The 17,316-nt window shown below is 43.2% G+C and overlaps 1 protein-coding gene across 6 annotated transcripts in view; it reads left to right on the top strand.

Moving 5' to 3' along the window:
• RUFY3 (RUN and FYVE domain containing 3) overlaps positions 1 to 16,736 on the top strand; it is a 735,957-nt gene extending 719,221 nt beyond the window's left edge. For all 6 annotated transcript variants that reach the window (XM_069626287.1, XM_069626282.1, XM_069626286.1 and 3 more), the window contains one exon: positions 12,445 to 16,736. In XM_069626287.1, the coding sequence (XP_069482388.1) occupies positions 12,445 to 12,588 (144 nt within the window). In that variant the 3' untranslated portion in view covers positions 12,589 to 16,736. The remainder of the gene's footprint in view (positions 1 to 12,444) is intronic.
• The last annotated feature ends 580 nt before the right edge of the window (positions 16,737 to 17,316 follow it).

Raw genomic sequence — 17,316 nt, 5'->3', positions numbered from 1 at the left:
CATATAAGCTTCTCAGATCCGCCAATAAAAAGCTAGTCGGACCTCCTAAGGTCCAAAGATTACACCACCACAGAACAAACTTTGAAGTTATTGCTACCAAATACTAGAATTACCTACCCAAATTGTTGCGAGTTGAATCAAATTATCCTATGTTCAGACACTTATTAGATGTTCAGATATTCAAAAAAGATTTACCAGAATCCTCATGACTATTCTCCCTTTGCTACTGCAGTCTCTGATTTGGGACAGGACCTTTAAGAACCGTCAATAAAACCCTTAATGTCTACAAAGATGACTTTATATGTTCTATAATCACTTACTCGCTTTTGTTTAGGCCCATCAAGAAAGTCTTTTGTGTCAGGTGGGACAATAATATATTAAAACTTAGTTCCCTATGTTGCCCCTCCCTAAAGTTTATATTAATATATTTAGTTATGCAGGAATTTGTTGTACTTTACAATTGTTAACTGCCCTGCCACCCTACCTTTTTCCCTGTTTTGCCTCCTCTAGCTTCACATGCTCCACTTTCCACGTACATACCTTAGAGAACAGGCAGGGGCTTGTAATTAAAGCATGCATGTCAATGGTCACCTGTTATTGTCTGGTTGTGCATTGCTCTGTTTAAAAAATGAATTTATTGCACAGTAGATCTTGCTCCCTGTTAGTACGTTTACTGAAATTATTATAATACAAATGTTTGTTCAATTAAATGTATGGCTGTCAATTAGTATTGAATCCAAGGAACTGTGGAGCACGATACTTTCAGATGACAGAAATGTGAATACAGTGCACAAAATACAAGCCCATTTAGTCAAAACATGTTGATTATGAAATTGAAATACTATTGTTATAAAGAATTTGACTGTATTGCATGTATTTTTTAATACTGTTATTTTAGTTTGAAATCTAGCATGTGAATGTGACCAGAGAGGATGGGGGTGAATGAGTATGTCACAAGTGGGGACTGTAGTCATCCAATGTAATTTTGCAAAAATAGATAATTGCTTATATTTATATTTCTTTATAAACAGAAAGTATGTATTCTTGGTCGGTAATGAAAAGTGATATAACTTGATGATAAACCTATAGGTTAAGAACACTTTCCATACAAAATATCTGAGAACCCCTTTTCCTAATATATTTGGGATAGTCTTTATTGGATGACATTATGTTGCTAGTTAGCCAGAGAAGCAGGATTCCAAGGCATCTTGTAGGGATGTTTTATTAAACCACTCTTGTTGCGTTTAATTTGCTGACCTGAGGGAGTGTACATTGTTTTTCAAGTTATTTCAACCAGCCACATTAGTAATGTGACTGGACAGTCTGTCGTCATGCTTAGAAGACGGAGAGGGGACTGGCCACCAGCGGGGGCACGGATGATTACTCTCTCTGTGTAAGCTCTCCCCTTATGGTCCTCGAAGTGGATTGAGCCCCCACTCCTGGACCCCCCTCCAATCCCCATGGACACAAACTGGGTCACGGGTCACCTCTGCATGAAGGTCTTCCCCTTCACAGTAGGAGAAAACCAGACAAAAATCGGAGACGGATTGCCTAAAAGTCAGCACTGGCAAATGACACCCCCCGGAACCTCTGTCAGACTAAAACGAAACTGGGCGAAACGCACGTGAGACTCCAGGACAGCCAGGCCACGGAATAAGGGCCCAGCATGCCACGGGTTGCGCCTGTGCGAGTCCCCCTGCACTCGCCTTCAGGGAAGCAAGGGAGAAAACGTGATGCCTCCGAATGGAGGAGCAGAAACACTGAGTGCACCCGGACTCCTACTCAACAGACCCCCTAGAGACTTCACACATCACAAAGTCGCAAGAAACAGCCCTGCGAGACTGGCACGGACCCTGACAGCACGCCACCCTGAACCGCCTGCCGAGTCTGACCATACCCATCCGCCAGCCTAATGTGGTGAAACCCACCCGCCCGGAAACACACTAGGGCCATGCTACATAGCCCGAACTCTCGCAGGACAACCAGACATACTCTGAGACACCCCGGAGCCCTGCAGAAGCAAGGAACCGCCAGAGCGACATCACCGCCAAAGCAGAGACCCGAGGCGGGACAGAGTGAAAACAGCCAGTGACGGGTCACCCGGACTCGCAAGTAAGTTTCACGCCTCGCACCGCTCCGCTCCTACAGTGATTGAAAGGGCCTCAACCCAGGTGTAACACAGACCCTCCCGAGGCGCCCCAGCCCCTCCAGACTGACAAAAGGAGGAGCCCATTTATCATACCTCCAACTCTGAGCTCAACATAAAACCCCTCATACTACACACCCCTAGGCACAGAGTGTGGAAACTGGAGTTCCAACCAGTCCACAGAGCAGACCGCGCAAGCACACGGACTCCCGATACCCAGTCCGACAATCACGCCGGCGGACCGACCGGCCTCCCGCACAAGCACCCCCTCATATGCCAGACCCGTAGAGGAAGAAGGTGTCCATAGAGGACAAAGCTCGGCCATCGTGGTGCCTTGAGTAGCCTGCACACACCCCTCAGCCAAAATGTGGGCAAAGTGCGCACCCCGACCCCTGAATACCAGCCGGAGAAACGAACCAGTCTCCACCCGAAATGGACGGGTGCTGCAGATAACGCAGAACTTCCACCGCCGCAAGACAAGATAGTCACCTCCCGCAATCTACACGGCGCAAACCACATACAGTACCACAATCCGTCGACCCTGGTACACGCAAGGCAAGCTCGGAGAAGGTAGTAAATTCATAACATGTACTGGAATCAAGACATCCTGAATCCAGTCCAGCAGAATCAAAACTCCAAAGCCAGACACCCCTATTGACACAAAGTGCTACATCAACCCAGCACAAACCACAAATAACGAAAAGCAGGAAAACCCCTCCGGAGGTCAACCAAATGCATATAGAATTGTGTGCACATGAACATACGATAAAAACTTGCACCCTTTAAATTCTCACCACAGCAAGCACAGATTGTCCCCACTCACACCACAGGTATGGCAATTTCAGGACCAGAGGCAGCAGCCACCAAAGCTGACGTGTCTGACTTACTAACTGAACTGAGGAGCATGGGAGCAGACATCAGTGGAAAGATAGAAAAAATAGACAAAATGGAGGAGAGGCTGGAAGAAGAAGTAGAACATAATCAGACCTCCCTAACTGCACTTGAAACTCAAATGGACGTCACAATCGCATAAATAGAAATGAGAGAAGACGAATTTCGCATGAAAGTTGATCTCGAAAACCGAGAGCGACGCAATAACATAGGTGTCTTTGGAGTTCCTGAAAAGGAGGGGTAAACAGACCTAGACCTAAAAGAAAATGCTGAACACAGTGATAAAAATACTTTTCGGAGATGACTCACTAGACAAGCCGAAACTCGACCGCATTCACCGTGCAGGCAGAACAGCAGGTGGCCCAAGATCGATACTCGCCAGATTCCACAACTAAGCGGACAAAGCCCGTGTCCTCGACAAGGTCAGAAGAGGTACCCACATCCCTCTGGAAGGAGTGAATATAACCATCTACCAGGACCTCTCTTCTCTTACACTGGCGATAAGAAGGAAATGTCTCTCACTTACCAAATTCCTAAAAGACAAAGCAGTGAGATATCGATGGGGTTACCCCTTCACACTATCATTTGAATGGGAAGGCACCCCGATGCAACTGAAAACCGAAAAGGACATCGCCGGGTGCATAGCGGACATAGTCGGAGGACAGGAGGGAGGATCAGCCCCCGACAACGGAAGAAATTGAGAGACTGGTTGGAAGATCAAAGAACCAAGATGAAAAAAGATCCTTGGCGCACAAATTCAGAAGGATGAATGCGCCCTCTGACACAGAACGGTGAACGCCCGAGACCAGATCAAAGACATAGGTGTGTCGACCCATGAAGGGCAAGCGTCGACCTGCTTCAAGCGAAGTGCTCCAGTTCTGAGGTCAGATATGAGCAAACATGAGCACAAAGCTGACGCACCTAGAAGAAAGTAAGAATTTTTGTTACAAACAATACACACCTAAGACACGCGGGGGGGGGGAACGAGGGGAGTGAACTATCGGCAGAAGTGTATAACTCTGCCAGAACAATGAGGGAATAGGGGGGAGCCAAAGAGGGCTCACTACAAAGAGAAGTGTTAAGTTTACGGACCAAACTGGGTTCGTTCTTCACTGGTGGTTCGAAACTCATAAGGCCAAGATAGCTCAGAAGTATCGGACGCCACAAATGACAAAGGGAGGGAGGGGGGCGGTAGGGAGAAAGCTGTAATGTTCATGACAGGCAAACAAACCAAACAACCTTAGGTTGTTGACATTGAATTAGAACACATGGGACCCAGGGTTTATAGTGATATTTTCGAAACCCATATTTTCGAATACCATTTTCTCGACACCAAATTTGCCTAAATTTTATTTTTCTCAAATGTTTTTTATTTTATTTTATTTTTTTAAAGGGTGGGTTCCACCCAAACCACTGTTTTTTAATTTTTTTTATTTACACTTTTTTTTACTAACGAATCCCCAAAAAAATATCAAATTAAAAAAAAAAATCGAAAAAAAAAAATTCGGCAAAATGTTTTCGACATAATGGTCATTCGAAAATATGTTTTCGAAAATATGACCGGATACTACAAGAGACCAAATACATACAAGGGGAAGAAAGTAGGGCTCTATTCACCAGATTTGGTCTTGAATATTGGTGCTCCGGCCCCTTACGAAAAGCCAGCGTGGGCATCTTGATCAGAAAGGGACTCAAATTCGAAGTTAGGAAAACTTGGTTCGATATGGGAGCTAGAGCAATTGTAGTAGTGGGCAGGCTACACAATACCACCATAACACTCGCCTCCATCTGCGCACCCAACACTGGACAATCCCGTTTCCTACAACACATGGTCCCCAAAGTTATGCTTGAGGCGGAAGGAGAAGTGATCCTTGGAGGTGACTTTAACATGTGGGCAGACCCCACACTTGACAGACAAGCCGGCAACCCACAAGCAAATGAACCGCCCGATGCCGGCCGCACCGAAGTGATCAAAATGATAACATATACAGGCTACAAGATGCATGGCGTCACTCACATCCCCATCAAACAGCTTATACATTCTACTCAACGCCACATACACAAGGATTAATTACATATATCTCACCCCCGGCCTAACAGACGCAATGTCTACATCAACGATCGGCCCAATTGCATGGTCGACTACAATATGGTCACTGTCACCCTTAGCCTTATAGCGCTTCCTCACAAGAATTCGAAATGGCGTTGTAACGAAACACTATGGAAAGACCCTGTATTCCTGAACAATTAGCAAAGGCGATCAGTGAATATTTCGATCGAAATAATACAGACGAAGTGTCCAAAAACACAGTGTGGGAAGCGGGGAAAGCAACGTGGAGGCGTATACTAATGAGGGAGCGGGCGGCCAAGAAGAGAGAGAGAACCCTGATGGAAAATAAACTGAGAAATGAGATTTCACAATTAGACCCCCGTGCACAATCTAATGATGCTGAGAGGAGAAAAAGAATAGTGGACGCGACCCAGGAAAGGGAAGAACTCTTCCGCCTGGAGCTTGGACTAGTTGTCCATAAACTCCAATTCCTAAAACAAAAACATTATGAGAAAGGAGATGAAGCCGACGCGCTACTAGCAGCCAGATTGAGAGGGCAACGGGTAGATAGATGGGTGACATCCATAGAATCACACAAACAATCCCCAGACAACAGATCCCACCAATATCTCTGAGGCCTTCGCTGAATTTTATGAAAAACTATACACCTGAAACCACACAGGAAGGAGGAGAATAGACAAATACATGGAGGAGATTACCATACCGAAACTTACCCAAAACATAGTCGACACACTCAAATCCCCCATTACTCCCAAAGAAATAGAAAACGCCATCAAAAGGCTTCCGACAGGGAAAGCCCCAGGAGACAATGGCTACATCGCAGGGTTTTACAAACCCTTCCTAGACCCCCCCTGCTCCCCTTTATGGTCAAACTATTTAACCACATCCTTCAAACTGGATCAGCCTCCAAATCCTTCTCTGATGCGCTAATTTCGGTAATTCCCAAGGAAGGCAAATATCCCAAGATGTGTGCATCCTACCGCCCCATCTCTCTCCTCAACATTGATGCCAAAATATATACACGAGTACTTACCGCCAAACTTGAAACACACATGCCCTTCATAATTCATCCCGACCAGGTTGGTTTCATCCTCGGAAGACCAGGTGCCGACTCACCCGTAAAACTCTCCACCTAATACATGAAGCTAAAAAAATGCCTAATGCCCCCTCACTACTATCGATCGATGTGGAGAAACAGTTCGACAGAGTCGAATGGCGCTTCCTGGAGGCAATACTGAATAAGATAGGAATCGTCCCGACACGCCGGAGAGGAATTAAGGCATTATACACCTCACCCCAAGCATCGGTCATGGTGAACTTGCGATGGTTCCCCCTGGGAAGAGGCACGAGACAGGGATACCCCCTCTCAGCAATATTATTTGCCCTATCCCTAGAACCCCTTGCCCAAACACTCCGAGCCGACAAACAAGGAGAGGGACTGCATGTTCACGGAAGAGAATACAAACTCGCCTTATATGCCGACGACATCCTACTCCATGTCCAGAACCCCATGAGCTCCGTGCCCCGCGTTATACAACTCATCGAGACATATGGCGCACTATCAGGCTTCAAAATCAACCGAACCAAATCCATCCTCTTCCCACTACAGGAACCCACCCCAGATTAACTTAGAATTCTCCCAGCTAGGCCTGACGATGGAAGGCCCAATGCTCAGATACCTAGGTATTAATTTAACTAGGAACTATGCAGACAAATATGAGGCCAATTTCCCACAACTCCTTGCTGCATTCCACGCAGATCTGGCAAAATGGCGTCCCCTTACGATCTTGTGGATGGGATGACTCCACGCTATCAAGATGGTTAGCCTCCCATGCTTCCTTTACCCTTTTCAGGTCCTCCCCGTGAAGGTCCCAGAAGACTTCTTCAGAGAAGTGAAAAAGACAATATTACAATTCCTATGGGGTGGGAAAAAAAACCAAGAATATCTTATGAAACTCTCATACTCCCTAAAGAGAAAGGTGGCCTGGCCCTCCCAGACCTCAAGCTGTATTATCAAGCGGTTCACTTGAGGGTACTTATCCCCCATCTAAGGGACAAAAAAGACCTGCAATGGGTCCAATTAGACAACAACAATCTGACCCTGGTCATGCTCTCAGAATGGCTATGGGTCCCGAGACCAAAACTTGCGCGAAAACTTTGCGATCCCCCCATTTTGGGAACGATGTGGGAAATATGGAAATAGGGGAAAGAAATGGTAGGGGTAAAACATGGCTCCCCCCCCCCCCCTAAGTCACCTATGGGCCCCAGGCATTAGAGGGGAAATCCCAGAACACTCAATATACCAATCCTGGTTCGAGGCGGGGCTAGAGAGAGTCAGACAGCTGTGGAGAGATGGAAAATGTATTGCGATCTCCGAACTGGAGGAGGCCCTTCAGTTGAATCCAATCCCGGTCTTCCTTTACTTACATCTCAAAGGCATACTATCAAAACAGAATGACACACAGTTATGCAGGGAACTCACACCCTTAGGAAAAATCCTTGACACAGTCACCACAACGAAAGGATTGATCACTCACATGTACCGAGCACTGCTCAACAAAGGCCCAAACCCAATCGTGGAACTCAATGGGGAAAAAGACTTCAAAAGAGAATACGATCAATACACTTCGGACACAATATGCAAAACACCACCCCAAATTTCAATTGCTGCACAATATAAATTACACGCCATAAAACTACTACATAGATGGCAATATGATCCCCAAAGATTATCCAAAATGTTCCAGGCCAATAGTCCAAAGTGCTGGCGTGGGTGTGGGAGAAACGCCAACTACTGGCACATGTGGTGGGATTGCCCTAAAGTACGCATCTACTGAGAAGAAGTACTAGGCTGGATAAAACAGATAGATGGTATTGACCGAAAATCAAAACCTCTCCTGACTTTGTTCGGCCTAGATGAGGACAAAGAGGAAGTAGTTAGAACAAAGGGAATAGCATCACCACTACTACTAGCAGCGCGTGCATGCAAAGTGACTGAATGGAAATCACCATACCTCCCTGCAAAAAAGGAATGGATCGGGGTAGCCACAAACATATATACAATGGAAAAAATCACAGCTGCCCTCCACGAAAGAGCTGCCCAACACGAAGAACTCTGGTGTGACTTTGCAGCCCTGTACGTCCCCAACCCGGAAAGAAATCACTTCAACAATTGAGGAACTTAAAGCTAGTACAACTTAATAACAGGCCAGAACTCACCAAATAGACCATCCGGATAAGATCCTGTCGTGAACGCACCAATAAACATTTAAATACTCAAACTGCGTCCCACTATGATGTGCAAATACATCTGTCAACGAACTTCAAATGTATCATGCCTGTCTTGAAGGGAGGGGGGAGGGAAAGGGGGTTGCTAAGTTAATTGCAATGGTACTGTCATAGATTACATAGACACACTCGTTTTGGTTTGCAAGTTTATTCGTTGTAACCTGACAATGATACCAAGAAAGCAGTAATGTTCTTTTTTCATGTTTTTAAAAAAAAGAATACAAACTTAAATTTAAAAAAAAGACAGAGAGGACTCTTAGAAATCACAGACAAGCACAAAATAGATTTATGTCTACACAGTATATTTACTGATAAATCTACTCTTTATAATAAAGTCCTACTTGTAGAAATATCTGAAATCAGGTCAGTACTTTTATAAACATAGATTTATTATAGAATCAGTAAAGATCTAGAAAACACCTTTAAAGACGGTATTGAAAATGTTTTACAGGTTAGTACATCTTTGCCGACTTTGCAAGGCTCTGAACAAGTAAATTGTAGTCATTTATTTATGCAAAGCGACATCAAATCACAGGAAAGTATTTAACAATGACCACTTCGGAAACTTCAGTGCCCAAGGTCAAAGAAGTTGCATAGGCTGATTCCAGGTAAGTATTTGTCAATCATACATTTATGGAGTTTTAGCATGGGACAAGGTCAATCCTTCATGCATGGTTATCGTGGCACAGTGTGAAAGTATAACTTATAGGTGCTAGTAATGAGGTAGCTAGCGACCATAGAGCTGGGCAGTTAGAGGGACCCCACCAGAAGCGGTTTAGCCCTAGTTTAGATGGCCATAGGCCTAGGAACAAATTACTGTGGAGCGAACCACCAACCCACTGAAGAAATCATTGTCAAAGGGGTCTTGAAGATGGATTACACACACAGCCCAGAGACCCTCTAGGGAATTAATAGTGAGCAGTTGGCGGTCAGAGGACTCTTTGAAAGCTTCCCAGACTGTAAGAAAGGCCCAAGGAGCACGGATACAGAGATCTCCTTAGATGCTGTTCCCCTGACAAGGAGCAGCCGCTGGGAGACGTGTCAATATGTTCCACGGCAGAGCAAGGAGGTTTGGCAGAGAACCACTCGGTGCCAGCCAAACAGCAGGGACCTCACCTCTGGTCCAGTGAATAACACAGAGAAAGGGAGGCTTCAGGAGAGCAAGATGGCTGCTTGCTTGGATATTTGGGAGGTTATGAAGACCTTAAGACACGTGTGCTCCAGCAGAGAGAGAGGGGCCCAAGAGGAGGGTCAGGAGTACAGCCAGTGCAGAAGCATCAGGGTCCTTAGTTGTCCCATCTCTCCTGCTTCCTTAAGGTACATTTATCACAGCAAATCTCTAAAATGACCCAGATGGTTATCCCTACCCATCAATCCACAACTGTGAACTTTTCCAAGTTTAGTTAGCCAAACGCCATGCATTCAGCTCCTAATGGAAGCATACCATATAGTTGCACCTAGAGGGGTGTGGGGGGGTCTTCAGTTAAAGTCCCCTAGACGACAACAATAGAGTCTAGAAACCCAAAATGCCAACAACATTTAAGTTAAGAATGTGTGACTGTATCATTGCACTGTCTGGGGAAGCCTTGGAATTAGCATTCCAGCAAATCCCTTCATCAGGAGGGAATGATGTTCGAGTATATCTCTTTATATGGTGTTATTGTCACAGATGTGACTTATTTATTTATTTATTTATTGCATTTATTACTCGCCCAAACCCTTGGGTACCACGGCGATGTTACAGACAGCTTGGTTAAAACATTTCTTAGAAATTGCCAATCGGGCGCAGTGCATGTGAATACAAAATAAACATACACGAAGACATTTAATGCAGGGCTTCAGTACAGTGATATTTCCTGAAGCATGGAAGGGGATTTTAGTCTTGGTTAAATAGCCACGTTTTCAGGGATTTCTTGAAGCCTGAGAACGTTTGCTCATTTTTGATGGGGAGGGGAAGGGTGTTCCAATATGTGGGTGCGAGGTATTGGAAGCTACTGCCTCCTGCCTTGGTTGTCTTGTAGCGGGGGATGGCTAGGAGTAGTTGACTGTTAGATCTGAGGGGCCTCTTTGATACTTTTTTGGTGATGGCGTGGTTGAGGTAGATGGGGACACAAGAGTGGATGCATTTGAATGTGATGCACAGGGCTTTGAATGTGACCCTGGCTTTGATGGGGAGCCAGTGATGGTTTCTTCTAATATTTGAGATGTAATCTGACTTCCTTAATCCAAGGGCCGCCCGAAGGGCTTTATTTTGAATAAGCTGTAGTTTGTTTAGATTGGCTTTTGAGGTACCCAGGTAGAGTACGTTGCAGTAGTCGAGCCTGGATAAGATTAAAGCTCTTGCCAGCGTGATACAGTTGGTGGGTGTCAAGAATTGGCGACTGAGAGCAATACGTTTTGCGGTGTAGGAGGAAGAGAGGGCGTTAATGTGCTTGGTCATGGTGAGGTTGGCATCTAGGTAGACACCTAGTGTTTTTACTTGTTTGAGTACTGATATGTTTGTGCCATCGATGTTGATGGATGAGTAATCAGCATGTAATGCTTCTATTTTGGATTGGGAGCCCACAATGAGAACCTCAGTCTCCTCATCATTGAGACAGAGGCTATTTAGTGCCATCCAATTTTGGATTATGGCATATATTTTGTTGATAGTGTCGGTGTCTTGAGTGTAGTCTCCCGATAAAGGGATGAGGATCTGGGTGTCATCTGCAAAGTTGGTGTAGATGACACCCATGTCGTCTAGCGCTGAGAAGAGGAGTTTAGTGTATGCATTGTATAATGTTGGTGAGAGACAGGAACTTTGGGGGACACCAATGGGTACTGTGATGGGGTTGGCGGCTTCTTTACCTATGGCGACCCTGGAGGTGCGGTCAGCAAGAAAAGATTTGATCCAGGTAGTAGCTTCGGTGGAGAAGTTGAAGTCTTTCGCTAGTGTGGCGCACAGTTTATTATGGTCTACTAAATCAAACGCTGCGGAGAGATCGAGTAGGAGGAGGATGCAGAGTTTTCCTGAATCTCTGATGGTATCCATCTGGATTTTTAAGTCAAGGAGCGCCGTTTCTGTGCTATGGTTGGGGCGGAAGCCTGATTGCCTCGTGCCAAGGAGGTGGTATTGTTCAAGGTGAGTTTGGACTTGGTTGTATGCTAATTTATCCAATATTTTGAGGAGAAATGGGACAGTTGTTATTGACGTCTGTAGAGTGTATCCTGGAAGTCAGAAGGCAGAAGGCAGGGGGACGAGGGGTAGGATTACGGCAAGACAGGTTTCCTACGGACCACCTGTCCACAATTACTGCTTATTCTCAGCATGTTTGAGGTCTTCAACAAAATGTGTGACTAAAAATTGAAGCAGTTAAGTGTATCAGAGGGCTGATGCATGAGCGTAGCTGTGCCTGTGCTTGGGCTTTCACTTGTTTACTGTTTTTTTACACAACGTGCTCTGGTCAGGTACAAGGGATATCAAGATCCCACATGTCTACTAGGTTGAAGACATGGGACAGTGAGTCCCTTATTCACTATTGTGACTAGGGTGAACTTTTACAATCGAAAGTGGAACACAGAATATTATTTTCTGGATTACAAAATTGGAGTGTTGAGCACAGGGACATTGTGTTTCTGGAAATATCTGTTTACCCTAATTTTTAAGGGACTGATCCTGCTTTTTACCAGACTTTCGCCTACTCTTGCCTTAATTTCGTTTTTGAGAATTGTTCCTCAAAATGTCTGTTTTCCTTGAAATATTGGTCAAACCTCCTTTTAGAAGGTGCCCCTCATATCCAAAATAAAAACCTGGTTTCATTTGCATATAAAAATGCATTTCCCTATCAGGAGACCAAATGAAAGCCCACAATTAAAATGTTTGCCAGTCATACAACTTGCTTTGTAGCTGAACCTTGGAGAAAGGTGCTTTCATATGAATTCTTTCCCAACTGGAAATGCTTGAAAATAAAAACATTTGTAACGAGTATTCGTAGTCATTGTGTGAAGAAAATGTGCATTTTTTAACGATTTCATTTACTTATGTGCTGTATTTTCTTCCTTCATTCAGAACCTGTGCAAGAATTGTGGGGGTGTTTTCTGTGATGGCTGCTCTGCCAATGAGCTGCCACTTCCATCTTCTATTAATCCGGAGCGTGTTTGTAACCCATGTCATGAGCACTTGATTCAGCAGTACTCATTAAGCCCGTTGTGAAGATAACGTAAACAAATGAGCCTGAAAACCTGAAGACTCCTTCACCAGACAATCCAGACACAACAAATTCACAGGACTCCACGGGAATTTGCTAAGAAGGCATTAGGATGTTGCATTCTACCCCATTATCTTGATGGCATTATCAGTGTTAACTTATGACTCTCTGCCTTGAAGGTCTATAGAGTAGCACGTATGAAAGTCGTTCTGGCAATCATTGCTTCAAACAAGGCTTTAGATATATATTTTTATGTAGCTGGGGATAGGGACAGTGGATTAAGGTATGTCCTCATGTGTGTTTTCCAGTGAATTCCACAATGAGATGGATGAAACAATGTCGAGTTGTGTACTTTGAAAAAGTTAATTGTTACGTGTTTGCATCTAATGATGCTGAATACAGAATGTAGGCTCTTGATGAATGAAAAAGCAAACAAGAACCTAACTAGAATTTTAATTTAAATGAATAGCTGTGAATGCAGTTGTCTTGCACAGGAGTCAGTTTTTCCTTTTTTCCTATGGGTTAGCGTGACTATTTGTAATCCAAAATTGAAGAAAGTGGCTTCCCGTAACTTTCTCAAATGCGGACTATCTTACTTGCTTTCAAGGAAATTACCTTCACCACTTTGTTTTCAGTGGGCCCACAACCTAATCTTTCAGTTTATTTACATCTTTTTTCCATCGTGGTGTGCTTGATAACGTTTGAGACCAATGAATGTAATTCTCTTTTCAGTGTACAGTTGTTCTTTCATGTCAATGTTTTGTTCCTTTTTTCATCCGTTTATCAAGCAATAATGTACAGGTTTCTGAAGCCCTGGTGATTTTTCCCTATATGCTGTGAATAACTGGAATTGAGTAAAATGCTGCTTTGAACTAGGATTACTCAATGTTCTCTTCTGTTATAAGATATCCTGCTACATTAATTTTCTTCATACACCATGGTATCAGATACACCTTTTGTTATTTAAATACATGACTTGCATCCATCGTTTTTTTTTTTATAACTGGTTTGTTGAAATATCACCATTATGCTGGAAAATAGTTAATTTAATAGCTGTTAAATGTACGTTGTCTACATGGATAGCAAAATGGAATTGTTAGCACTTAGGATTTTGATATTCTATTATGCAAGATCTATCAACTAATGCATCTTTAAAAGAAATATCCATTTGAAACCTTTGAAAGGGTTTAAAGGTACTACTGTGTTTAGCTCCTGAGAATCATGGGGCATGTTGGTTCTTCAGTCTGTTACCTGTTTGCTTTTACTATATTGTCTATCAAATTAAGTCAAGCCATATATGTGGTATGCGGGTATTAATATTGTATTCTGACGTCTAGGCATTGAAATGTAAACATTCCTTTGTTATAGATATTGTTCTGTTGGACGGTTCTTGACTATACTACTTTATGCATTGAACAATGTTTTGTATGCCATCTGCTGATACCCATTTTTTTCTGTCTTCCCTGAAAAGCTGAACAATGTTTGAAAAAGTAATGTAGAAAATCCCTTTTGAGATTATCCTACCACTGACATTCTGCAATAAAACTCATTTAGTGCATATGTTTACACGATACCACTTGATAGTATGCTCTTCTCCCTTGTCCAAGAGTCAAACCTTCTTGCCTGTGGCATGGGGGAGAACAATAGTTGAGATTTCATCGGCACAGTAATTTCTTCACTTGGATTTGGCCCTCTTGTGTATGTGTGTACGACACAAGCATGTGCATCGCAACCTATTTAGTCTTTCTCTTGCTAATCCACGCAGGTGAAAACTGGCCCCTGTAATGACTTAAGCTAATCTTTTTTTTTCTTCACACATTGTATATTACTCAGGTGTTATTGTCTGCGTCCGGTTGCGAGTAGTTCAGTGCGTAAAAGATTTTCTTCCTGCTGACCCACATGCAGCATATCTGTGTGTGAAGCCTTCACTGTTCGCACAACTGTCAGCACCAAGTGCATCTCTTTTAAATAACATTGAAAGGCCAAGCACATGCAGCAAAAATTTCAGGTCCTGAACATGGAGTATTCTTCCACCTTATCCAAAAGAAAGTCCTTGTGTAATATGAGAAGCGTGTACCTTGTATCGCAACTGGTTTGGCAAAGTTGGAGTTACACCAATACATATAGGGCTTGGGCTTTGTCTAGTGCGTAACTCCTCACCATGTTGCTCTCATTCCGATGTGGTAACCCAAGATGAAAGACAACGCCTTAAAATGAGGGATTACTGTTGGAAGACTATTTCTGCCATTGTGACTCCCCTTTTCACCCTTCAAACTGAGTGCTGGGCTTCCAAACACTAATGGTGCAGCCAATACTTCCAAGTTGGTAACGGTTAGTCTAAAGTAAAACAGACACACGCCTAACCATTTAAAGTTTCTCTGTTCGCAACAGCCTTTTAAAAAGGCATGATTTTATGGCAGAGCAAATCTACATAAAAGCGTTCTTCACAACTTGGGAGTGAAAAGATTCTTAAGTGGCGTGATCCTCCAATTTCTTCCGTATGTTTTGTGGTTGATGGTGCAACATCTATTCATCAGACAGAGTTGAAACCCTCAGCAGGAAAAACATCTGCCAACTATGGGTCCATTTTCAGGTGGTCATTTATTTTTTAAAGCATTTACATTCTAATTGAGAGCCTGCAAATGGCAGGTCTGTCCTACAACTACCTTCACCATAGGTAGTACATGTCTAGCATTTCCATAAAGGAAGGAGCTGTTGGACTAAAACCAAATTTGTGTACAAATTAAATATTTGTTTGAAGTGCATGCTTCTAGATTTCCCTAAGTGGAGACCTTGAGTGCGGTTGGCCAAAGCTTTTCATCAGTCTATCCTTGCACAGATTATTGCTGCTGATATACTATTGAGAAACTGTTTCTGTGGGACACATTTTCGTATTAAATATTTCATCCCAAGCACAGCGTAAATCCTGCTTTCATTGCTCAACCATGAACTTCTAGTTTGATGGAGACGGGGGAAGAGTTGATTTCTAAGGACCAGTGCACTGAGATCTGTCCACACAGTTTGCTTACATCCTCTTAGTTGCCTTAAAATCTCAAAGAAAATTCTGCCCCTGCTCAAAAGATCTCGTCTCACAGCTGCGTGCTGTAACACACTGCAGTTTGATTGTATACCTGTAAAATACTGTAGGGCAAGGTTTAGCTCTGCCTTAAAACTCATCGTTGCATCCTTAATGCTACAAAGTTCTGGCCACTTTGTTCAAGTAGCATACCTTGATTGCATGGCCATTCCGTTGGGACAGCACTGTCTCTGGTTCTTCCAATAGGCTTCCCTCCTGGTAAGAGGTTCCACTTTTTACAAGTGGCGATAGCTGTGGGCAAATGGGTCCTTTCGTTTATTAAGGGAGTGCACTTTAGCTTCATCGTCTCTCCTTCCACAATGCTCAGTGAATGCATGAGTATTTTGGGGAAAGAACCAGATAATAGTGATGTCTGCCTCTCACACCAACACTATCCTCCTTGATGGAGTAGAAAGCCAAATCCGAGGTCACCAGAGCCGCTTCATGGATGACTCTTCTCTGACGAAGGGTTGCTTGGTCTATGGCTTCAGCTTCTTTACATCTGCTTAGTAAGCTCGGGTTAGATGATAAAAGGAAGCTTCTCTGTTGTAAGTGTAAATTAGTTACTTGGTTTATCCTTTCAGGACCTTATTTCGTAGGATTCTCTATATAACCTATGCTATAGTATACTACACGGCTCTATACGAACACTGTTTCAACAGAGTGGAAACAAACGCAAGTGACATTAATAAACCGCAGGACAGGGCACCTGCAGGGTAGACGTATCTACTCCTTTTCAGGCCAGCTGGCAACAGGATGTCCCTTCTAGTTCTGCAAGGATTTCGCAATGAGTACGAAGGATCCTCTGGGTTCATTGAATATATGCTGCTACATTAAATAACCCCGCATTTCACAAAACCCTTTTGAAATGCCATTGAAAGCATCCTGACATGTGTAAAACTACAAACGTGATGTTTGATTTTAGACCCGTTCTCAAAGCATTAAGATATAAATAAAGTGTTTTGTTTTAGCAGTTGTTTCATGTAACGCAAATAAAAGGTGACCTTTTGTCTGCGGTTGCATTGTTGAACGTTTAAAACATGGATCGAAAGTCTTAAATAAAATACTGCAATCTGATTTCCTGCATTCGGGTGGCTTGTTTGGCACATATGATGAATTCTGTTAAAAGTGAAAACGGGTCTACACATGTAAAAAACCTAGTTTTGGAGCTGTCTGGTTACAAAAAAAAATCGCGGATTGCAACGCTGTATGTGGTTTTATAACTAAAAATCAGTGCAAAAATGTTTTAAAAAATGTTACGGTTACGCTTTATAAAAAGTAAAGACTGCAAACATTGAGAAGAACAATGTTAAGGTTACCATAAAAGCTCAATGTCCATTAATAATTCATAAACCTAAATATAGACTTTAAGGCTACAACTAAAAATGTAACTATACCATACTTATAACATTAACTATCTTCTATTTAAAGTGTATTTTGTGAAGGAGTTGTGTGCGTTAAGGTCCCGTTTGTAGTGACAGACTGTTTATGAATATTTAAATTACATTGACTGTTTATAGTTACCTTAACATCGGCACTCACAAACGTTTGTTTATTTGTAGTAACCTTAAATGTTTAAAACATGTTTCGATTTCAGTTTTTTACTGCATTGATGCATGTTAGCAGATTGCGGAAGGCACGGGGCAAAACGAGTAGT

This window comes from Ambystoma mexicanum, chromosome 6p, assembly GCF_040938575.1.
Source record: "Ambystoma mexicanum isolate Mex_15411 chromosome 6p, UKY_AmexF1_1, whole genome shotgun sequence".
Taxonomy (NCBI): Eukaryota; Metazoa; Chordata; class Amphibia; order Caudata; family Ambystomatidae; genus Ambystoma; species Ambystoma mexicanum.
Note: the sequence above shows the minus strand (reverse complement) of the source record. Positions and strands in the feature narration are given on the sequence as shown.